Source organism: Micrasema longulum, unplaced genomic scaffold (assembly GCF_059751315.1).
Source record: "Micrasema longulum isolate JH-2025_06_02 unplaced genomic scaffold, ASM5975131v1 h1tg001211l, whole genome shotgun sequence".
Classification (NCBI taxonomy): Eukaryota; Metazoa; Arthropoda; class Insecta; order Trichoptera; family Brachycentridae; genus Micrasema; species Micrasema longulum.
Window position 1 is genome coordinate 512,709 of NW_028278398.1, and position 24,770 is coordinate 537,478.

Consider the following 24,770-nt stretch of genomic DNA (forward strand, 5'->3'; position numbering starts at 1 on the left):
GAGTAAAATTCCAATCATTAGCTGTAAAATCACGTAGGAATGCTTCAAAACTAAAAAAATAACATTGAGTATCTTTACCTAAATTGGTAATAATTTTTATAAAAAAAGTACAAATCATTTAGATAATTAAAGAAAAAACATAAACATTTGTATTTGTTTGACGTGGTTCTCTTGGCAGTAAATGGCCAAGCTAAAAAGCGATGGAATTTTTGTGACATACATTTTTAATGAATAATATTTACCACTGACAAAGTGTGTTTTAATTTAAACAGTTATGGTATGATAGAAAATCAGCCTATGAGAATGGTACTTTGACCGCAACTTTTGATTATCAAGTAAACTTAAAACAAAGAGAGCGTAAAAATGTAACTACATATTTAAAGAAAAAAGCTTTAATACCACATCCTGTCGATTCAATAATGGAGTCCGTAATTTATGACATGTTTTTTCTTATATATATAACAATAAAATAAACTCGAGCATAAAATACATATTCTTCGGGTATTTAAAAAAAACTTAACTTTAACCCTTCAAGTATGAGCATGACCATACGGTAACAGTGGACACTGTCGCGAAACACTATCCTCACTCCTTCTAGTTTCGAGTAAATATATATTCTTTAGTGTGAAGTGTTACAATGGAATAAACAGTGTGTGGAATTAATGGAGAATTTTTTAGTTAAAAAATAGTTCATTAAATATCGACTTGAAGGGTTAAAACAATAGAGATGCTTTCAAAATAATGAATTACGAATAACAGTTATGAATTATTACAGTCCTCTTTATTTGTTTGAGGAAGATATTTTGAATCAACAAAACATTCATAATTATTTTATTCACATAATGTTCAATTTAAACATTCAAAAAAATCTTTATTTTAAACAATACATTATTTCTGTAAGGAAGTAGAAAGGCATAAATGGATCCGAATGCTAAATTACTTTCACGATAATTTATTAGTCTTATACAATAATATAACCATAGGAAGAAAAATAATATTAATTTAGTATGTTAGAACTTTTTTACAAGAATACTGACTTTAAGAAATATATTTTAGAATATCCAAATGAATTATTGTATGAATAAAAAAATATTTAATGGCATAAGATAATCCTTTTATCCAAATATGAGTGACTAGCCAAATTGAATGTACTTTGACCAAAAATGAAAGTACAAAATAATGTTAGTATACTTATGTAATTTAATCCTTTCATAAGCCAGAAAGGGGACACTCAAAATCACTGTGTGAATTCAATAAATAAGACTAGCAATTCCTTTTTAATGTTTTAGTTCAGAATTTTTTGTATCACTGTCTCTCACAAACGATATTATCTTCCAAACAGCTTCACTATTTTGTGACAGAAAACCCTGTAATTCTAATATATGTATCTATTACAAAGGTAACCACACTCCGAAACTCGTTGGTATTATGTAAATGCGCAAGAAGTAAATATTATTATGCTGGACAAATGTGCAAGATTTATACATTGATGCATACATGGTATTATAATAATTATGGATGAATAACTGTGCTGCCTTATATGGAGCTGGGGTAAAACACTTTGAATATCCCGGGATGAAATGCATTAGAAAGGGGAAAGGTCAATCTTCCCATTGTTCCCAAATCAATTGGTCAGCTTTGCTTTAATTCTTCAAAATGTATCTGAAAAAAAGGAATCGATTTTAAAAAAAAGAAAAAAACAGTTTTTTTATTTTACTGCTCCATCGCATTTGAAATCAAAATCTGTAGCCAATAACAGTTCAACAAAGTGCACACTACACCAGAATTGAGAGTAGGAAGTCCTAGCTAGGGACCCCCGTATCTGTAAGCTAAGTGCTGGACCCTTAATAGACAGAGGTTCGCTTTCTAGTCTGGCTTTAGCATTACTGGGGAGATATGGAGTAGGATATAAAAAAACTGATATATTAATTTGTTTTTACTGTATGCAATATTCATTGTATTCGTGGGTTCCGTGCGTTGCGATCATAAAGAAATAACAAAATATATAGACATTGCAAAACAGCCCGTACAGGCGCTGCCGGTCACTATTTACAAGTGCTGCGGCCGATATAGGACTTGGAGTGAGGGAGGTAGTACGACACTCTCGCCCCCGGTCCACTTTGCACGGCGTTACGGAGCGCACTATCTAAGGTCTAAACGCGATGCGCGACCCTTTGTAATGTGTAATTTTGTGAGCAATAAATCAGTTGAGCTCTAGTCTCTGAGCAGTTTCATTTCCATCTCTCGCCCTGGTGTTCATCGCATCCACTCTGCCTGCCGACAGCGTTTGCCTCTCTACACTGCTCAGACCGGGTGGAAGGTCTTTTTCAGGGCTATTGAGGTTGACTTGTGGTCGGCGCCGTCGCACTCCTACCATCTGGCTTTGCCTTTTGTCCCCGCCTGGGCGGGTGGCCTACGGTTTACGCCGGGAAGCCTGACAGCGGTAGAGGGGCAGTGACGAACCAGCAAACGTAGTACGCGTACGTTACAGTAAACAATTAAATTGTTTTAAATTCCGAATTTATTTTAATACAAGAAAACCTATCCACCATTGTTCTTTTTTTAGTATAATTTATTAACAATTTTTTGTGGGTTTTTCAATAATCATCAAATATGCTTTGATTCAATAAAAAGACTTGAAAGGTTTTCATAAATCATTTTAAAGATTTAACTATAGTTATTTTACTAGGTATTATTAATGATAATGCGTTTGGTTTCGGATTTGCAATTTTTTCTCTCAATGATTTCTAAACAAATCCTAACAGGATGTCTAGAGTGTGTTAACGAAACATTTGTTTAAAACACCTACATCCTTACTACTTGAGCAGCTAATTGGCTATTATTATTGTGGATAACTTATATAATGCCATTTTCGAAATACAATATACCTTGCTAACTATACAAAGCTAACTGCTACAAATGTACCTACATACATAATCAGAAAATCTAATACGAATACTAAATATATATAAAGTAAGTATAAGGCGGGTACTAAAATGGTATTTCAAAGTGTGATGTAGTTGAAGAGTGATTTTTCAAACAGTCTTAAGCCAGAAATTATGATTTTCAATGTAAGAATGCCATTGAATGCCAATATTTATATTATTTTTTTTATTAGTTAAGTATACCTTGATAAAGAAGCTTGTATAGTAGGGTAGATTGATATTAAATGGAGAAAAATTTTTTTTTTATCAAAATGGCCATATGGGGAAAAAAATTTGAATTTTAGATTTTTTTTAAAAAGACATGTTTTGGTAAGATGATTTTGGATACTAAATGACGGTTTTTCTGCAAACAAATTATATGCACAAATTATTATTATTAATTAAATAAGATATAACGATGGCTTTGATAACTAACCCTTTCCCCGTACCCTCTCAAATCAGTTTGTGAAACTACATCAAACTGAGCGAGCGGCCGTCAGAATAGAATGGACGACCGCTGTTCCCGCTAAATAAATTACTATTATATTGTGTGAGTCTATGTACTTGAACTAGTTTTGCACTAAAACGATATATATTTTTTAGTTTCTTTTTCTCTTAATCTGTAGGCCATAGAACATCTTTTCCACATAGGGCCGTTTTTAATTTCCAAAAAATGAACCACTTTATTGTATAGCTTTGAAATCGGTCGGTAGAAAAAGTAAAAAATAAATGGTTAAAAACAAAGTTGTTTTAATTTACTTTATTACAATAATTATAATCTGCATAACCAGCGAGAAGATTTGTTCACTAAGTCCAATATTATACATTTTTTAATTTCACATTTTGATGATGTCAAATTACCAAAGTGTATTTAATTAACATATTACAACAGAGATGAAGAACATTTAAGAGAAGGTAATATAGAAGTCTAGGCATCTACAGGGCTCATCTCTGTTGTAATATGTTAATATAAACAGCTCCCCGGGGAGTTGAATCCAGTCCTTGTCTACAAAAATTTGGACAAACTCAAAATATTGTTGATAAATTACCTGGTCCATGAAGAAGTATAGAAATTGAAAAAATAATATTTTCAGGCGTTGCCTAGTATGTAGGTGAAATAATTCAATTAGATGAATCTCACCCGCATAAATAAAGGTTTCAGCTCTTTAACTTCACAAACATCAACAGATGAAAGAATTGAAGGAATATAGATGTTCAAATATAGGCAGAATGGTGAATGTTACACAGTGTGTAAAGTGGCCACTTAAACCAGCCATTGACAGGTCATAAGCCCTGTAGATGCCTAGACTTCTATATTACCTTCTCTTAAATGTTCTTCATCTCTGTTGTAATATGTTAATATAAACAGCTCCCCAGGGAGTTGAATCCAGTCCTTGTCTACAAAAATTTGGACAAACTCAAAATATTGTTGTGTATTTAATTGATCCGATTGCATGACTCGAGTCTAAAATCACTCTGACATCATGGGTAACTCGAGATTATTTTTTGAGCAGCAGGTCAGCACGCAGCTCAAGTACTCGAGCTGGAGTTTTGAACCGGCTGACAAGTCAGCTCACATTATTTCACGCGACTGCTGTAAGCACAGGTGCGAAACGGCTATGGCAGTGAGCCGAACGATACATGTCGCACCGTTCGGCTCAAATCGGATTTACTGGCAATTTATGAAGCACGCCGTGATGGCTTATGAGGAATGGGGATTTACAGTTTACACGGGTCGATCTTTGCCTAAGCAGTCAGTTGCTATGCGGGGTTACGCACTATGTCAAGAATATTGCAATCATAATAGCCGGTAAAAAAAAATGTCTGGAATAATATTTCCAAAATAAATAACTCAAAAGTAAAATGTGTACATTGTAGCCAGTTTGTAGCCGTTTCACGAAATTCAATTACATTCATAATATATTTTCAAACACAAATAAATGTATGGTTCACCGAGTCAACGCTAACACGCTGAGTCAGCTGACCTGATATTTAATTTTCTGCAAAGCGTCGCGCACACTTATGATTCAAGCGAAACTCACAATGTACCGAGGGAGCCACTTATTAGAAATTTAAACTGCAGCTCAACCAACAGCTAGAAGCGTTCGAACTGTCTTTTTGTACCAGTTTAAAATTGAGTGACTTTGATATGTAATATTAAAAAAATCACTTGATCTAATAAACCTGTTTTCCTCTAAACAATCTTTCTTGACTTAGACCACTTTGAAAAAATCACTCTTCAATTTATTGGAAACACAAGTAAGTAAAAAAAAAAATGTTTTACTATATTTTTTTATTATACTTATTTATTTATTTATTTATTATGGATAACTTATATGGCGCCATTTTCGTAATAAAATACCTCAAGGGCGCTTTACATGGTGATTCTATTGTTAAGTTAATTTAATTGAAGCTTTTAAATTTGTAATTTAATTAAAATAATTTATTTTGTTGTCACGTGCTACGGATTTATTCAAATGATTTAGAGAACAAGTGGGTATTAAGTTTTTTCCGAAATATCACTTCACTTTCACAGCCCCGCACCTCTGCTGGGAGAGCATTCCATGCCATAGGGCCTGCGACCGCAAATGCGCGTTCACCAAATTTAGTGCGCTGTTTGCGTAGAGGTATAATAACTTTTCCTCTCGCCGTAGACGTAGCTGATCTAAGCGTGAGATGCCTGTCAGCTAGTTCATCTGGAATGCATAGTTCCCTTAGATATTCCGGAGCCGAGTTGTGCAGTGACTTATACATAAGCCAACAGAGTTTGTATTCGACCCTCTGTGGAAAACGTAGCCAGTGTAGATTTATTTAATGCCAGGCAAACGAAATAACCAGTACACCATGAGGCCGACTTATCTCCATTTGATTTCTTTTTGGAGGATTTTTACCCGAGAATAGCCGCTGAATAAATTTTAAATGAATACAAAAAAATACAATAAATGCAAATCCACCTTAATTTTACCATGCCATGTGGATTTGAATAATGCATGTGAAATGGGCCATTCTCTATCGGATATCATGTGGCCGGTTTGTGTATTGGAAATTCTAGTAATAAAGAACATTCGACTCAATAAAACTTGCAATGTGAAATTTGGAATGCCAGTTTAATGCTATTTCCTGCCAAAAGAAAGTTTGTTCAAAATACTACCTAGTTATAGGGCGGTATGGATATTGTACATTATAGGAAATACTAACTTCACTCAAAATAACCCAGTGCTCACTTTCACTGTGAACTTTAAGTCTCACAGAAAGTACTTTTCCAATAGAGAGATCGACTGTTCCCTCGGCTAATCCTAAATTGTCAAATCGTCCGACAACAATATACCCATCAGAAGTAGAGTTCGGGTGAGATGGCTGACTCTTCAATGGCATGACTTCAACTGAGGTGTTGTAGAATTTGTCCGAGAGATGTTCAACATTACCACTGCGCAGAAGAAATCTAAAAACAATTAGCAGAATCATAGATATTTCAATAATTAACATTGGAGATATTTTATTTTTCACAAAAGCATGTCAATGTATAATCGCAAAATGGGGTTTCGAAATCAAAGTTCATAAGATACTTGTGCAAAAAAATTACAATACATAGGTCAGGAATATAAAGGGTCCTGATAATTCATTTTCGCCATGCATATTAGAGAGTACATATATCACAAAGACGCTTGGAAAAGGTCAGATTCATATTATTTCATTACAAAATTAATAAATTTTAATGACAAATAAAAAATACATAAAATAAGGTATGGAGGGACGAGAAACAAAGTGTTTAACCAAATTAATACATCATGCCCTTGTGTCAATACTTCCAACAATGATGACAACTGATCGAGTCTCAAAATATGACAAGACATGAAACTTTACATAAAATTGATTGGAATCATAATTATTTTGAGTACCTTAACATGTAAATAAACAAACGTACATTGTTACCTGAATCTTCAATGAAACCAAATAACAAATTCAAATTGATGTTGAAAGACAAAACTCTATGCATTCCTCACAAAGCGAAATAATTCATATCTAGTGTGAAATGCGTACACAATAAGAGCCATCGTGAGATGACGCTCGCAATTAAGAGCATATACATATTGAAGTGTCGTGATGATATCATGACACTCGCAGGGAAAATGTTTAGTAACATTAGGAAATTGTTGGTGAAATGGCTTTTGAATTTGTTAATACAGAAAAATAAACATTTTTATACTACTGAATTGTTACGTATTAATTTCACTTTCACTAAGTCTTTAAAAATAATGATCACAAAAGCCGCTTGACCAAGAATAGTTGTTCAAAAGTGGCTAAAGCTTCTATGGCCCTCAGTTCCTCAGATATTCGCAGGTTTACAAATATACATAAAATGTTAGAAATATGGCGCAAAAAGGACTTCACATGTATTTAACAGACGTATGTATTTTAATTTTTTACAAAAAATAATTTTTAAAAGTATACTATGATAGAAATATGTTTAGTATCCGAATTCCAGAAAAGCATAGAAACTAACTTTTAACATAATATAATGAAAAGATGTGCTTTAAATAAAAACTATCCAAACACACTTTATGCGGGACAGATAGTTCTATCCGCACGCCTGACTGGTAGAGTAGAAATAGCCGCTGTGCCTGCTCCACTCAAAATGTATGAAAGGTAGATCTGTTAGATTGTTTCGCCTGAGTATTGTCAATGCTTTAAATTACACACATTAATATAAAAAGAAAGGTAAGCTGTCGTTTAATTTACATATGCACATATTCTTGCATAGCTCTTATGAGAAACATGAGAGCTTGTGCGTAAAATAATTTGTTTAGTCAATGGGTTGACAATTATATCCGTCATCTTTTGACGCATTATTTTAAATGATTGGCGAAAGGCGACATTTTTGGATTGTATTTTTTATGATATGGATTGTTGTTTGTTTATCGTTATATGCCGCGAATGCGAATATAGACAAACACCTATGTTTTTTATTTTTTATGAGGTGTTATAAGTATATTTGACTTCTACTTCCTCTTATTAGATAATGATAAGCAGTATATAGTGAGTGTGCATTCAAAATCTGATTAAAAAATAACTGATGTTTTAGGAGATAGAGCGATTTTTATAAAAGCAGTTTGTTTTGCTGATTTTCGCCCCCTGCGTGTACCAATTGCATTGTAGCGAAGCCCGCATAAAGTGTGTTAATACGATAGGAGTTCTAATAATCTAAATATAAAATTTGCATTTTGGACATAGTAAGCTAAGTTCATATCAAATACTACATAAAATTGATAATAAGCATCATCACTAATAAACACTCCAAGTTACCCTCGATTGAGTCAGCTTTTAAGGCAAAATTACACGTCCACTAAATATTACTTGTGCATCAGAATGAAAATAATTATATGTAATGACTACGAGGAACAACTAGCTCGACCCACTAGCACAAGCTACATGCTCAAAACCTTTTACTGAAACCCTAAACGATATGGAGAAAGTCTCCATTTAGATAAGAAATAAAATAACAAAACCTAATTTGATTTATGGAGGCCACATGGACAGTGGTAAAGCACTGCGCTCCATACGTTGCACAGAGATCAAGGGGTTCACCGAGACGAAGATCAAATGAAATGGATGCATTTTACTTATAAATTGTGATCATATACATACGTAGCTTATAAACTTGGGTCATATGTAATATATTAACATACATTTTAAATGCTCAAAATATTGGTTCATTTCCTTTTAAACTGAAAATATTTGTATAAGAATTGCGGACATAAACACATTGAAAGAAATGTTGTTATTGATGTGTACATGAAATACCTCGAAAGCATGATGGGACTTTGGAATGTGTATATCATATGGTCCCCTTGCTGTGGCACAAGTCCCCAGAAGTATGTCTCTCCCTGATAAGCCTTTTGTGGAGTGTATTGTTTGTACGCCTTAATATTGCAAGTGAGGAGGGCCAGTGGCGGATTGATGTGCGGGAAAAATAGGGGGACCTTACCAAATTGTTTATCCTAAAAAGTAAAATCATATATGGAAATAAAATAAACATGCTTCCACGTATGTATTAGTAGCATAAGCATTAGGGTGCAGATAAAAATTACATTACATGATAGAGAGTAAATGATTTTAATAAAAATATCTATAAAATGTAGTGGTTTAGTTAATTGATGAGAAAAGAAAACTCAATCAAACCAATCATTGATATTTTTATCAAAACATTTACAATAAACATCAGTATATTAGAAACGTATGTATTATTACTAAGAATTTTCTTCATGCTAAATGAAAAAAAGCAAATCGATACAAAAACCATGCCTAGAATAATTGTAACCAGTTTGGTATATTTTAATAAGCGTCCTTTGAAAATGGTATGTACGAGTATGTGGAAATTAAAAAAATAATGTTCCGTATTGTTACTGAAAAGCTAAACTAATCAAATAATAATCAAGGGTTAGCCAATAGATATAATTGTCAGATTTTGCTAGGGTTTCGTCGGGGCGTTCTGGGATGGGAAGATTAGGTAGTAATAATAAAGGCCATTTAATGATATATTTTTTTAAACATTAAATAAATCATTTTCTTACATTTTACGTGGTGTTTCTCGTGGAAGAAGTACATACTGACTATACTTTTTTGATGATTTTACTTTGAGCAGTTCTTTCCCTTTTACGTATCTGTCGAAATCCGTACAAGTCATCTAATATTAATACCTGATACTGCAATATTGATTCTACAGTCCCTGGCAGCAGACGAATTCTTTCATCAATCCGCTGCACTTGCCCGACACCGATGAGATTACTTATACCACAATAGAATAAGGCAGGAATTGAAAATAAATACTCTTATCATTTCAACAAAAATAAATCCACTTTACTTCCACAGAACTTATCGACTTCCACTCTATCGAGGCAAGTTCAGCCTCTATGAAGTTCTTTAGAAACATAAATTACTGAAAGCTGTTGCCACCTAATCCACTATTTGGTAGTCAGTACGGCCGTGGAAGATTTTTTGTTAATTAAAAGAGGTGCTGCACACTGTAAGTTTAAATCGGGACATAGGTTTCATCGGAACGTCGGCATAGAGAGCTCAATAACGGCGACAGTCCGGATACATCGGGACGAATGGTAACCCTACGTATGTCGGATGCAGTGGCGCTGATCAGACTGAAACAGGATCGTGACGAGTTCAGAATGATGGTTGCCAACCTCCGGTACAGTACAATTGAAAAAAATGGACACTGTATGTAAGTGACCAGCCAGGACGTATCGACAGTTGGTATATTAGTGAAATGATCGATAGCAGATTTCCATTTTAAAAAAATGCAAGCTTATGTAAAAAAGACAACCAAGTCAGATGCAGTCACAAAAATCTCATTGATTTTACTAACTACATTAAATGTCGAATTAATATATAACGAACATTTCATTTTTAAAACAAAAATATAAGTACATAAATATTCTAGGTATACTTTTATAACATATGGCTTAAGTGCGGCCCGCACTGATCACCACATAAAATATTTGGCCGTCTTGCAACAAAAGGTTGCCGACCCATGCTTTAAATGAAGAATATAATGGCGCTTGATGAATGAGGGGACTCAAGGCAAGGGATAGTCAATCAATAAATTAATTATGTATTAAAATCAACATAGTATGGGTATTCTATTTACATAATGAAAGATAATTATATAAACAAGCAGAAGAGAATATGAATGCGAATAACATTTTTTAATGTTTATTATGAATACCTTTATTATGCTATATATTATGTTATATTATTAATGACAATATATTGGACTGAAAACATTATTTTACCTTTAACCTTTGAATTTTTCCTTTGAGGGATGAATATGTCCCGATATGTTGGAAAAGTGAAGGTTTATAGTGAACCCATACTTGGGCTTTATCCAATCTGCACTGTTTCTGCAAAGGTAAGCATTACAAAAACCATCTTAAAATAGGATAAGCAAACATGTTTTATCACTTATGTTTAATTATAAAGCATAAATATATCAATAGCTGCAATATCTATTTTAAAGAAAATCGTATTTTAGGTTCTATTGAAAATAATATTTACAAAATTTTCCAATAATTTATATAACCAAAAAGCAATATTCAAAAGGAAAATAATCGGGACATTTAATTCCATGGACACCTAATTTGAATTTCTTGTTTGATAATATAAAGCATGAAAACATACACAATTTTACTCTACATACTGCATAGGGAAGGTGCAATATTTATACCCTTCGACGGCATGAGAGAACTGCCGGCAATAAAGTAAAAACTTGATGATTTCTGCTCAGTGTTTCAGGTGGAATATCAGAGAAGCTCTAGTTTATGCCCTGCCAAACAGATGGAAACAAATAACGATGTTGACAGATTGTAAACCAGGGGTCCAAGCAATAGCTGATCGAAATTTAGTCAACCCTACTGTTACGAACAATTATTCACACTGTTATACAGAAACTAAAATCCATATCAGAGAATGCATATATCGGGTGGATAATTGGACCCTCGAGAAAGCTTCCCCTGATTTAGCCAAAAATATTATAATAAAAAAGCAGAACCCTGAAGCTCTGTGACGACCGGTATTTGTGAAGCTAATGGACGGGTAACTTAAATATGTTTTACAGCTCAAAAAATGCAGCTAGAGGCGCGATGTACATGTCTGAATCAGGACCTGGTAGATATTGTGACCATAATAAGTCATGAGGACTTATCTTTTAAGGTAATAGGTATACATGGTATGAAGGCTTTGAATGGCTAGAAAAAAATGTTGAAACGGACACAAGGACACAAAATGCTGGGCACGAAGGTCTGTTGATGTTTGTCAATAGTTCGGCTTCTCCTAAATTAATTTTCTGTGGTTTCCTCTTCTTAAAGTGAATGCTGACAAGTCCCTTATAAAGACCTCAGCCGATTATTTTGCCAGATCCAGTAACATCCTCTGCAGTAAACATTATAAGCCTTGCACCAATGGGGAGGAAGGCAAAACATTAAATAAATTTTAGATGTCCCTACAGGGGAGAGCCGTGATGGTAGTAAACGAGTATTATATGTGACACATTGAATTACCTCTATACTTATAGTATCTACAGTAAAGACTGAAAGTAAATGAAACACCTAAAAGTACACAATAAGTAATTATTAATTCCTTCGAACCTGTTCATCTGAAGTGACAAATATAATATTGCATATTTACTGTTATCCAAAAATAAAAATTCACCCTTACTTTCACAAATTTGTAGAATATACTGTTTTTATAAAAAAAATATATTTTAAAAAGAATATATTTTTAAAAAGATATTTTGTTTAATGTAGATTTATGAATTAGTGTATAGTAATGAAAATAATTGTAAATATGTGTTGAAATACAAATGTAATATTAACTAACTAATGGAAATAAAATAAACAAGTTATATTTCATTTAAACATATTTTTAAAAGATTAAAATACTAGATACAGTCGTGAAGATAGTCCCAAAGAGATAAAAATAGGTTATCATTTTTCATATTTAATTTCGATATAAACAATGAATGAATACTCACAGATCCCTTTTCTCCGTAATTACAAATTTTTGTAATGACAAGATAATCCAGTAGCCAGTCCACCGGCTTATCATTGAAAAACATTTGAATAAAAGTGATAGCCCAAGGAAGTTCCGCCGATTTGAAGAGTTTCCCGATGAAACCCAACTGACAGAAATCGAGAACAAACCAATTAGGCTTCTTAGAAGTGATTTCTATGGCGTAATTTTTCATTGTAGTGATGAAATTGTGTCTTGCCAATATGTCATCTTCGAGCTGGACGTAGAATGTTCCTTTGGGTTGAGCGTAGGACATGAGGAAAACGAAGTCTAAGTTTTGTTTCGTCCTCCATTTGACACGCTCCATAGAATCTCCCAATGTAAGTCTCAATTTGTCCATATCAGGATAGTAAGACTCCGGCGGTGATAGGACTTCTATTAGTCCAGATTCTACTTGACTCGGAAACCTGAAATCCAACATAATTCTGGTCAGATAATACTTTCCAATTGAAAATAACTTACTGTGGATAAGATGCGTGCAGCGCTGCAAGGCCGTGGAGATCCTAAAATAATGTGATGAGAGCCTGGGTATTCACAAATTATTAATGCCGAGAACATTAGTATTCTTTCTGATTGTGTTGTTTGCGCTTCTTGTCGATGTTTTGGTCGAAATAACAGCGTCCATTGTCTAAGTTGACGTAATTAGTAACCAAGTACTAACATACTGACAATAGGCTTGGTAACTTGGGGGGGCAACGACAGATTTCTTAGGATCTAGCGCATCAAAGTCACATAAAGTAGGAGCCAAACCTAATTTACTCCTCTTCCATTAATGTGGTATTTCAAATGTCTATGTCTTTCGGTCAAATGAAAGTTTTCAGCGTACTTACTTTTTCTGCTTCAAACTTTTACCTTCTCTATTTACGTCATCAGCATCTGTAATAATATTAAATATCCTATCCTTGGTTGCCAAGGTTGTGTATTATACACGGATTCATCAAATCCAGGTCGACATTTTGAATGAACATCCTTTTTTTAATCCATGACATTTAAACAACAATAATTCATACTCATAAAAAAACTGAAACGTAAAATACATCCAAAGAAAAATAGCACTTTAGAAAAAAAAAAAAAAAATTTATTACCCCTTATGGATTATTACATTCACTTTACAAAAATAATATATCTTTTTTATTCATACTCTCTTGTTGATAATAATATTTTTACACTTTTGAAAATTTTGTCTGAGTCTTATTTTTAGTTTTGTCTGGTAGTTAGTTTATTGTATAATTTCAGTAATTTTAAATGAAAATACCAGATATCGTATCCAAGCGGCGAGACGCGGGACGCACATGTTAACTGAGCGACATTTTATTGCACACTCTTGACTTACAAGTATTGTTTCCAACGGCCACTCCAAGTACACTTTGCAGCACGGTCAAACGACAATACAAGATACGCGCCGAAAGGCTCAACCTACGCTTTGACTCAAGTTAAAGTTATCTAACAGCAACTAAAGAACTCTTTAAACAAACTAAACAATTAAATATGACTGAAATCTTTCAACTAGAATCTTAAAAAAATATTAAAAAATTGGCCACTGATGTAATTCTAAACGAAGAACTAAAACTTGAAAAACAATGTAGTAAACATGGACACAATACGAGAATATCAGAACAATATCATATCTCTCTCTCCGATGGCGCTACAGCCCATATCGAGCTTTGGCCTCCTGCAACTTTCATTTTCAACTCTATATGTCCTCTGCCACCGTCTTCCAATTTGCCACCTGGAGAAACTGCACTGCATCCTTTTTCACTTCATCCTCCCATCTCAGCCTGGGTCTTTCCCCTAATCTCCTTCCACCTGGGTGTCTGCTCATTAATCTTTTAGGGACACGTGAATCAGACATTCTCTGTAGATGTCCGGCTCATCTTAATCTAAGCAACTTCAAATGTGCCGAGATGCTTGGGGCCTGGTATATATTGTACAGTTCTTCATTATACCGAATATGCTACTGATTATTCTCTCCTACTGGTCCGCAGATTCTTGGAGTACTTTACTTTCAAAAGTGTCCAGCATTTCAGCCATCTTTACTGTCAGTATTAGCGCCTCACACCCATATGGCATACGTACGTAATACAGTACGAATAATTGTTTTGTACGTGGTAATTTTGGTTTTTCTGTGGACATTACGAGATTTGAACACTGGCAGCAAAGCAAAGTATATTTTAATGGCTGCTGTGATTCTTTTTCTAATTTCTGCTGGATCCTCATTGTTCTCTATTGAACTGTAGCCCAGGTAGGTGAATTGCTCGACCACTTCGAAGGAGTAATTATCTTTGTATTGGACACAGCCTCTTGCTCTGTGCGATGTCTACGATGTTCTGTGTCTTCATTTTCTTATCATATACAACATTCTAAAACGAGACAAGGACAGTCGAAACTAATAAACCTGGGACTGAAATAATACAATAAACTCCAGACAAAACTAAACAAAATCCTCAGATAACATTAACAATAGAATATGAATTTAAAAAATAATAAAAAAATGTTAAATGAATGTAATCCGTAAAGGTTTATGAATAAATTTCAAATAAAAAATATAATCCCGCAAAATATACCTAAGCAACAAATAATGTACTATCTTTCAAATGAAGGAAGAAAATTGCCATATGATTTGTTTTCGTAAATGAGAACTCGTCAAAAATACCTAAATTTCAAATTTTTAAGGCAGTGTAAAAACGCTGAAGTAAAAAAAAAACATTTTTAAGAGAATAAATTCAGCTAACTCAATTATTAGTTTTTCGTAAGATCGGAAAAAAGAAACTAAAAAAAAAATATTTCCTATCGAAAACGCAAAAAATTACAAAGTAAAATAAACAGTTTAGAAAAAAGACCAAAACGTAATGTTTTTCAAAGTTTTAGTCGCTTGGTTGCCGAATACTGTAAATAATCAACAAAATTTCTAAGCGACAATAAAAATGATCATAGAAGTTTGAGAGTAGAACTGATCGATGTAGATTTTATTTTCGATTCCACGATAATTATTGTCGCTAAATATTTTTTTCCTTTCAACCGTCGATATTTGGACGAAATACATTAAAAACTCGAAATTGACAAATTTTGGATTGCGATATTATATACGTAGGAGGGGTCGATATATTTACCTGGTCTCAATTTGTTTGGCTGTTTGCAGCACAAACTCCAGGTCAGTCTCGGCGATGAACACGATGATGAGGGTGTCGGAAGCCTCCGCGGAGCTCATGGCCTCGATGAGGTTCTGCAGCGTGGGCATGAGATAGTTCTCCTTGTCGCGTCGCACGGTGGGCACGCCCAGCACCACGGACACTCCGGAGCGGCCGCCCGTCAGCAGGTACGCGGGCCGCACGCTGCGCGGGTCGTCCAACAGGTGGGGGAGGAAGTAGAACGTAGTGGGGAAGTGGAGAGGCTTCAGGTTGGCTTCGTTAAGGCCGTTGGCCGCCCGGAGACCTGGAAATATTATTCAAAAAAACGTAAATAACATTTTTTAAATCACACACGTACGAGCATGTGCTGAATTCATAGAACACTCGTAGTTCTCAAAGATATTAAATAGTAAAATTTATATTTGAAGCACTAACATTGTGGTTATTATTTGTGGTATGTGGACGATTTGGTTTTCCCTTTAACAGGGACGGACTGAGAACTTCAGACATTCCTTAGTTTCCTAAATTCATTCACACACAAAGAAATAAAATTAACTTTAGAAATAGGAAAAGATAAAAAATTAAACCTTTTTGACTTGTTTTTAACAACAAAAAATAAAAATATGGTATCGATATCTACCGTAAACCAACATATTACACAGTCACAATTATTTATTTATTTTACAGAAACATACAGTCAACAATGGTTAAATTACGTAATAAAGATAAGGTTGAAAGACAGATCATAGAAGTTTCTAAATAATAATCACACATATTAAATTATGGTACATTTTTTAATATGTGGGTGCGTATATGCATGTATTTAAAAAATATTATCCATAATTCCTCAAATCATTCAATTGCCCATAAAGATTTCGCATTCAATTCAATGATGCATTAATGAATGTTCCACTGTGATACTAATTTTCGAAAAAACCCTATACAATAAAACAGATTTAAAAAAAAAAATAACTATTGAAAAAAAATATTGACGAAATAAGTATAAAATTGCAAAATGGTTGGTACAAACATAATTGCTAATAACGTTTCTACCTCTCTAATAGAGTGAAAACTCGTGTTTGGAGAGGGAGTTCGTTTTACATTTATTTATATATATACACGAGTATATACGTAGTATCTATACATATATATTTTTTTAAATTTCATTTAATCATACAAATACATATATATTACAAAAAATAATAACGTATCCCAAACTCTATGAGGCCAAAGGCCCTGAGTTGGGATACAACATAATGGAAAGTGGAAGTATGTACATTATTAAATAACTCCCACCAGTCTGACGATGTCGGTCACGACGAAACCCGGTCACTGGTTAAAAATATATATATATATATAAATAAAAGTGGAATAAAACTATATACGTATTTTTATAATTATAAATAATAGCAAAAATAAAAGTTAAATATGTGGAAACGCTTAATAGTATATAAATCTATGCAATATCTCGCAGCAGTCTCCTGCAATTATCTCTTCCCTATATGTATTATATTTTATTTACATTTCATTTTTACTATCTAAATTGCTAATAATAACGGATATAATGAGAACCTAATTGATAAAATATTAAACGAAAAACAACAACGCGAAATTACAAATTAATATTTAAATTCTACTCCCACAAAATAAAAAAAGCTAACCCACCAAAACAATGGGGGCGGATTATTTTTATTAATGTCAATTTTTGTAAACAATTCTCAAATTCTATGGTAGACCATCAAACATTATACCCGCTTTCTACGCAAATAATAATATATGAGCATTGGTAAAAAATCACAAAGATAAAGTCTCTAAATATAATCAATCTGGCGCATGCCAATTAAATGCCACACACACGCACCCTCTCCCTCATTCATTTACACATACACATGAATACAAACGTCAAACTCTTTTCTTATATATTATGTGTCATTAGATTTACAGTGGATTTTTTTAATTGGCTTAAGTATTGTTAATATTTTTCTACTTATTTTGTTTATGTAATTGCTGTAAAAATCCCAAATAAAATAAAATAAAATAAAATAAATAAATTGTCATTATTGCGATTCAATCTACATTGAAAAAACTAAAAGAAACTTTAATATTAGACTAAAAGAACACTTAAAGTGCCTAAATATTTTTTTTTTCTGAATTCGCAAACCATACGATAGAAAATAATAATAGTGTCAATAAAGACACTGGATTAAAAGTTCTTCATGTTGAAAACAAAATTAGACAACTTGGAAATGATAAAAAAATAATAAATAACATTTCCTTTAGTCTACTCCTGTAGAGTTTTAAAGATCGTACCCATCTCACTTTACACTTTTCATCTTTACAAGAACAACATGATAAAAATACTCTACTTATTAGCTCCATATGTTCGATGTAATATTTGGTAATTACTGTTAAGATAAAATAAGATACAGTTCATTAGTTAATTTAATTATACCTTGATAAAGAAGCTTGTGTAGCTTTGAAACCGGTCGTTAGAAAAAATAAGTGGTTAAAAACAAAGTTGTTTTATATTTATGTTGATATTAAATTGTTTAGTAATTAACTGTTTCACTGGATAAGCCTGCAAAGGGGCACGTATTCCATTACTTGAGGATATGCGGTTGATGAGCAGTTTGATGAATAGGTATTTGAACATATTTTTCCGTCATTCTCGCAGATGCCACCCCGATACTATGAAAAAAATACAACTGCCCGTTGGACTAATTATGCCAAAATAAATTGAAAAAATCGAGGTCACGTATTCCTGTTTTCCGCACCCCAAAAAATAACCGATTTAGATTTTTATTCTGAAGTCGTTCAAGTTTATCGAGTTGTCCACAGCTCAAATCAGTCATGGAAACATCAGCGTAATCTAGAATGGGTAGTAGTCATGCTTGTACATGCGAGTGAGCATCTTTTATATTATTATTCTAAAAATGATTCATTGTGTCTGTCGTGTACGGGCCCGCTTCACACGTATCGTGCCAAACCACTCGGTCCGGTAAAATTAGGGTGGGTGGACACTGGATACTTATTTATTATTTTATTTTTTGGTTTTATTTATATAGTTTCTACTCGGGTGTGAAAATTTTGCTAAAAGAAATCGAGAGAAGATTAGTCGGCCTCGTGGTGTACTGTTTCGTGTGTTTACCTACCAATTGATAAATGAAATAATTTAAAAAATAATTATTAATAATTCCACTCTGTGTTATTTCATTGTGCAGTGCTGTGTTGAACATTCGACTAAATTGGCGGATAGGAATTTGAGCTCTATTCTTTGAATAAATTGGATTCATTTTCATCTGTTACAATTCGATCTCTAAAGCTTGGGTTGATGTGATCCGTGACACATGCGTCCTAAAGAGCTGTCTCTCTCAGTACTCGTAATTCATGAATTATTTTACACCGGACTGGGGTGACAGAGACAACGTTCTACAAAGTTGGCAGTCTTTTCCGTTTCTTATGTAATTTATTAACTATCGGCGCGTATACATACGGAATGTGCTGTCAAATATTTTTAGGTTTTATTCATACGCCCGGTTAAAATTCAATTTTATATTATTGAATTAGGTTTTTAATTTACTTTGTGTTTGCTTGTTTATGACTTTTGTTTTCTGTAAAAATATAGTGAACTGTGGTCATATTTAAACATAAAAAGTATTTGACTTTATAAGTGCTGAAATTAACGATACAGGGCATGTTTTTTATACAAAATAGTATTATTCGTGGTCTATATTTTTATTATTTGTTCCATATACGGTTGATTTCTGCTCAAAAATCTTAAATTTGTTCCTGTGTTTTTTATACTTAACTTCGATGACAACACAAAGAGTTCCGGGTTCGATTCCCGGTGAGATCACCATAATTAATGTAAATTTTACGTTTATCGTAATTTTAAGATTTATTATAAAGTAATAATTACTAATCGTTGAAATAGGTACTAAATTCGAGCAGAAAATACTTACGTTAAAAACGTTTTTTTATTGTTTGGTGATGTTCTGGCATTCTTTTGATAAAAAAGAAATAACACAAGTTTAATTCATCAACTTTGAAAATAACCGGGAATCACTATTAACCAATACTAACTAACTACTAATCAACGTACGTATTATTCATAATAATATATGAAGGCGTAATATAAATATGACATAATAGGCGGCCTCCGTGATGTAGTGGCTAAAACGCTTGACTCACGCACGGAAGGTTCCGGATTCGATTCCCGGTGAGAATACGAAAATTCAAAATGTGATTTTTCTCAAGCCTGGATATTTTGTGCAACAATTCACCACTGCAATTGAGCCGGGCCTCCTAGCCCGTTGTGGTGTAATTAAAAAAAAAAAAAAAACAGATGGACGTGACTATTGGGTTTATTAATTTATAAGCGGATTGCCTATTTTGGAGACGAATAAATAGTAAAAAAAAATCTATGGAAAAAACGTATAAAAAATAACAGTCGTTATCTGCTAGTTTAGAGTAGTAAACGAATTTTTGCAACCTTCTATTTGAGTGCAGAATGAAAAATAATTTGCTGCCTAATTTATTAGTATGAGCTCGTCAGCATAGATGTTCATCCATTAATACTTCTAGATTTTTTATAGATTTCCTGTATTGGATATTGGTATCAGCGACATTAAGAGGATTAAGAGAATATACGTCTAACTTACTAAGCACTCTTTGACTACCCGCACACATAATTTGTGTTTCAGATGAGTTTATAAGTAAACCATACTATTTTGTTGGATATTGCAAATGCTGGCCGTAAAGTATGACCGAGAGAGAAAAGGTTTATTCTTATTTTGAAGGCAAACATTGATCACGAGATACACGTTTCCTATTGCATCATTCACTAAAGAGCACTTTGTGTGTAGACATTTTCAAAAATGCAATGTTTTCGAATTGATCAACACGATTTAGCCAAAGCTCTTCATCATCGCTGATTCATATTTGTTTTAGTTGACATGCAGAGTGAATAACTAGATCTCCTGCCGCATAATAAGGTACGTTGGCTTTCAAAAGAAATCTTTACTGTTGTACTGCTGATTTTCGGGTCTTTTGGTAAATAAGTTTGCTGACCACTGTTCTAGTGCCATAATCCAGGGACAGAATACGGGAGTGCGTTTATATGAGGAAAAGTCAAACAGTGTATCCTCTCAATGACAGATCTATTTAAGCGTTTTGAATTATTTATGGATATAACTATCCTATATATATATTTTTTTACACGTATAACTATTTTTATTGTACAATAGATATCCAAAGAAATTGTTTAGACCTTAAAAAAAAGTTTCTGTTTACATTTATTGTGTGGCCAAATTTCTGAAAACCGATTCTTTCATCATTCGATTATTTATCGGGGGACCTTATTTCTTGACTAATTCGTTTCGTAAATTCAGTCGTATCATATGAGCGGGAACGAGGGCAAAATACGATTTTTAATGCGTTAGAGTGAGATGAACTACGAGAAACGAACGAACTTACGAAAATAAATTGGGGCACAATACGGGCTCAGAACATAATAAAATGTGTATGGTTTTGCAATATTATTTTTTCATAACCGACTATTAATCGATTCTGGTATGAATAATTATGCGAATCGTTATTCCATTTAAAATTAATAAAATCACACGTTTTAATTTTATACCTACAAGCACCTATGCATTAAAAAAAAAGTGAAACTGTTTATCTTTTTAAGACATAATCAAATAAAAAGCATCTTAAAAAGCTCTTTTGTGACGGTTTCTGTAAACAAGGGAGTGTCAGTATCCAAAAGGAAGGTAAAATAATTGATCGGTTTTCTTCTTCCACTCTTTCAATAGAACTAAATTAATCATTCGATTGGAAATTGCCGGCGTCTCGATAATAAAATCGACAGATTAATTTCACGACGTATTTGTGCCACCCACTTTAGTTTTGAAAACAAAGCAATTCTTTGAAATTTTTAAAAAGTTCGGATTGTAAGAGAGAGTAGAGAGAATGAATCAATATATATATTTATATATATATATGAATACCTCAACAGAGATAGAGGTTTTAGATGCGAACTCATGTTGACGAGGTGATAGTCACTATAGTGCTGATGAGGCACTAGATGCAACCTACCGGTCATATTATTGAGGAGGGCGCGCACGGCGGGCGGGGGCTCCGCCCCGGGTGGGGGCGGAGCGCGGGGGGCGTCCTCAGCCCGCGAGCGGTACACGGCCTCCAGGTACTGAAGTCGCACCTGCAGCTCGGCCAGCCGCTGCACCAGCGCCACCTCGTGCGACATGTCTGCAACCAAAACATCACCATTTAATAAACAAAGAATATCTACGAGCACCGACACAGCAAACTGTCAATACCGAGTGCAAAAGACAATACAAATAAAAATACAAAAATAGTTGACATGTAAAAAACCACCACATCACGAGTAAAAATAGAGGAAACGTTTCGCTCAATCATTTTAGTTATACACGTGTGTAAGATTCGCGTTCAGCCGCTGCGGATGCAATATGCCCGCCCTTATACGGATATAAATTGTATATGTATTTAAAGTGCTAAATAAATAAATAATTATTCCAGCGCACCCAGAGCCTTGCGAAGCAATTGTTTATGGTTGAAAAACATTACGATCAAGTTTTTAAATTTGTACATGAAATGCATATTATTTGAGATAACGATTACTGTCACAGATCAGGTATTCGAGAATATTAAATTTGAATACTTCATAATATGTATACTTCTTCAGCCTTTTACACTGCTGAATAAAGGTCTCTTCCGAACGTCCCCATTCCTTCCTATCATCCGCTTTTACTATCCATGTTTATCGAGGCAATGTCATTCATGTATCCATGTTTTTGTGGCCTTCTAACACTTTTTTTGTTTGCTCATGGTCTCCACTTTATTTTCCTATTTATGTCCACCTGCCATCATATTGTCTCGCCGAGCAACCTGCCCACTGCCATTTTTCTGCACGATCCATGATATATACGACTCCGGTTCGGCGCTCTATTTCTTCATTTCTTATTAAGCCTATTATCATTTATTTTTTTTACTTAATACATAGTTTTACTAAAGCAACATTATTAATTTTTATGTCCAGACTTGTTAGAAAACTCCACGTAAAGTCGGGACTTTTCTGTACTAAAATATTATGACACATTAATATACTAAATACGATATCGATAACGATATCCTTAGTATTTACTCAAATTTTGAGTGGATCTATGCCCCTTGATCTAAGGATTAGAGAACTTGCATTTTTTATGACGTAAAAAACAGCGTCACTATACAGAACCTGCCAAATGACAGATATTACCAGGGAACCAGAAACTTTTTTCTTATTACTGCATCCTGCTGAGCGCCACCAGATTGATCTTGGCTACAATGACGAAACTTTACCGGAAATGGTGCAGAGAGTTAAGAATATTTACTGACGGGAGTCTCTTAAACGATAAGGTAGGTGCAGCATTTGTACCCTTTGATGGCATTAGAGAGCTGCCAGCAAGAAAGCTGAAACTTGATGATTTCTGCTCTGTTTTTCAGGCGGAAATATTTGCAATCATAGAAGCTTTAGTTTATGCCTTAAACAAACCACCAAACCGGTGGAAGCAATTAACGGTTTTGACAGATTGTAAATCAGGGGTCCAAACAATAGCTGATCGAAATTCAGTCAACCCTCTTATTATGGACATTCATATACAAAAATTAAAATCCAGATCACAGAATGTGTATATCGGATAGATAAGAGGCCACTGCGGAATTCAAGGCAATGAAAAGGCAGATGAAAAGGCTCGAGAAGCTACTCTCAAGAAAACAGCTCCTAATTTTGACAGATTTATGACAGAACTCTTGAGCTCTGGAACGACCGGTATTTACGTGAAACTACCGGACAGGTAACTAAAATATTTTTTCCAACAATCTTTCATGCTTTTGATTTCAAGAAAACGCAGCAAGTTGGCTACGAACTGACTTAAATCCTTATAGGCCACGGAGGTTTTATGAGCTATCTTCACCGTTTTAAGCTCTCAGAAATCAATAGCTGTCCATGTGATGATGTGACACCTCAAGATGTCCCTCATTATTTGTTGATGCATTGTCCTATTTTCAGCTTAGAGCGAATGCAGCTAGAGGCGCGATGAAGAAGTCTGGATGAGGACCTAGAAGATATAGTAACAAAAATAAGTCATAAGAACTTATCGCATGCGGTAATATCATACATGGTCAAAACAGTAAAGGTGATTGTTGAAATAAATAAAAATAGGACACAAAATGCCGAACGCTCTCAAAGTGGAACGGAAAGTCTGTTGATGCCTGTCAATAGTCTGGCTTCTCCTGTATGAGTTTTCACCACCAGATCCTAACACTATAGTCAGATAAATAAGAAGGCACATACATTTTGCAGTTAATATAAGCCTTGTACATAATAAGCAAGGCAAAAAAATAGGTAACTCCTTAATTTAAAAAAAATACATAATAAAAATTTATACATGTCAAAAAACATAATTCAGATAAGTTATTTTAATACGTGGTGTAGCAAAATTAAAATCACCCCGAGGGTCTGTGTTTCCATGGATCGTTGCGTAGATTTAAGTTTCTGGTTACTTTTCTGTGGCACATACATGATTTCTACTTAGTCTGTTTGTCGTCACCGGCAATATACACGATTCATATACCTGTCTTTTTAAGCATACTGCGACTTGTTGATTTAAAAAAATATATTTTAGCTTGCCGAAAGCAGCCCAACCTAGCCTTATTCTTCTTGGCAACTCCGCTGTCTGATTATCTTTACCAAGTTTGTCTTGGTGCCCTAGATATATGTATTCATCCACAATTTCGATTTTATTATTGTTTATGAAAATGTATTTCTTAGCTGGATTCACAATCTTTGTTTTATGAATATTCATCACCAAATCAATCTTTTTTGAAGCCTCATGTAGTTCCATAATTATTTTGCCTAGTTCATCCGTGTCTTTACTTATGACCACTATGTTATCTGCGAATCTGAGGTGACTCAAGTACATGCCATCGATCTTTACACCCTTATTCTCCCAATTCAGAGTTTTAAATAGATCCTCCAAGGCAAGTGTAAAGAGCATTGGCCATATTGTGTCACCTTGTCTGATGCCTTTCTCTATTTTGATTTTATCAGTTTTTGTGTACTCATCAA

General features: G+C 33.9%; 1 protein-coding gene across 4 annotated transcripts in view; it reads right to left on the minus strand.

Annotated features, from left to right (window-relative positions):
- Nucleotides 1-1,296: 1,296 nt before the first annotated feature.
- The window catches only part of Mgat4a (alpha-1,3-mannosyl-glycoprotein 4-beta-N-acetylglucosaminyltransferase a), a 327,777-nt gene continuing 304,303 nt past the window's right edge, over nucleotides 1,297-24,770 (minus strand). For 2 of the 4 annotated variants that reach the window (XM_088234174.1, XM_088234173.1), the window contains 7 exons: nucleotides 21,725-21,892; nucleotides 15,611-15,932; nucleotides 12,463-12,907; nucleotides 10,727-10,834; nucleotides 8,727-8,923; nucleotides 6,123-6,366; nucleotides 1,297-1,662 (listed from right to left, as the gene is read on the minus strand). In XM_088234174.1, coding sequence (XP_088090300.1) covers nucleotides 1,633-1,662; nucleotides 6,123-6,366; nucleotides 8,727-8,923; nucleotides 10,727-10,834; nucleotides 12,463-12,907; nucleotides 15,611-15,932; nucleotides 21,725-21,892 — 1,514 coding nt within the window. In that variant the 3' untranslated portion in view covers nucleotides 1,297-1,632. Of the gene's footprint in view, nucleotides 1,663-6,122; nucleotides 6,367-8,726; nucleotides 8,924-10,726; nucleotides 10,835-12,462; nucleotides 12,908-15,610; nucleotides 15,933-21,724; nucleotides 21,893-24,770 lie in introns of those variants that run through there. The other 2 variants (XR_015823722.1, XM_088234175.1) reach the window with 2 other exon arrangements.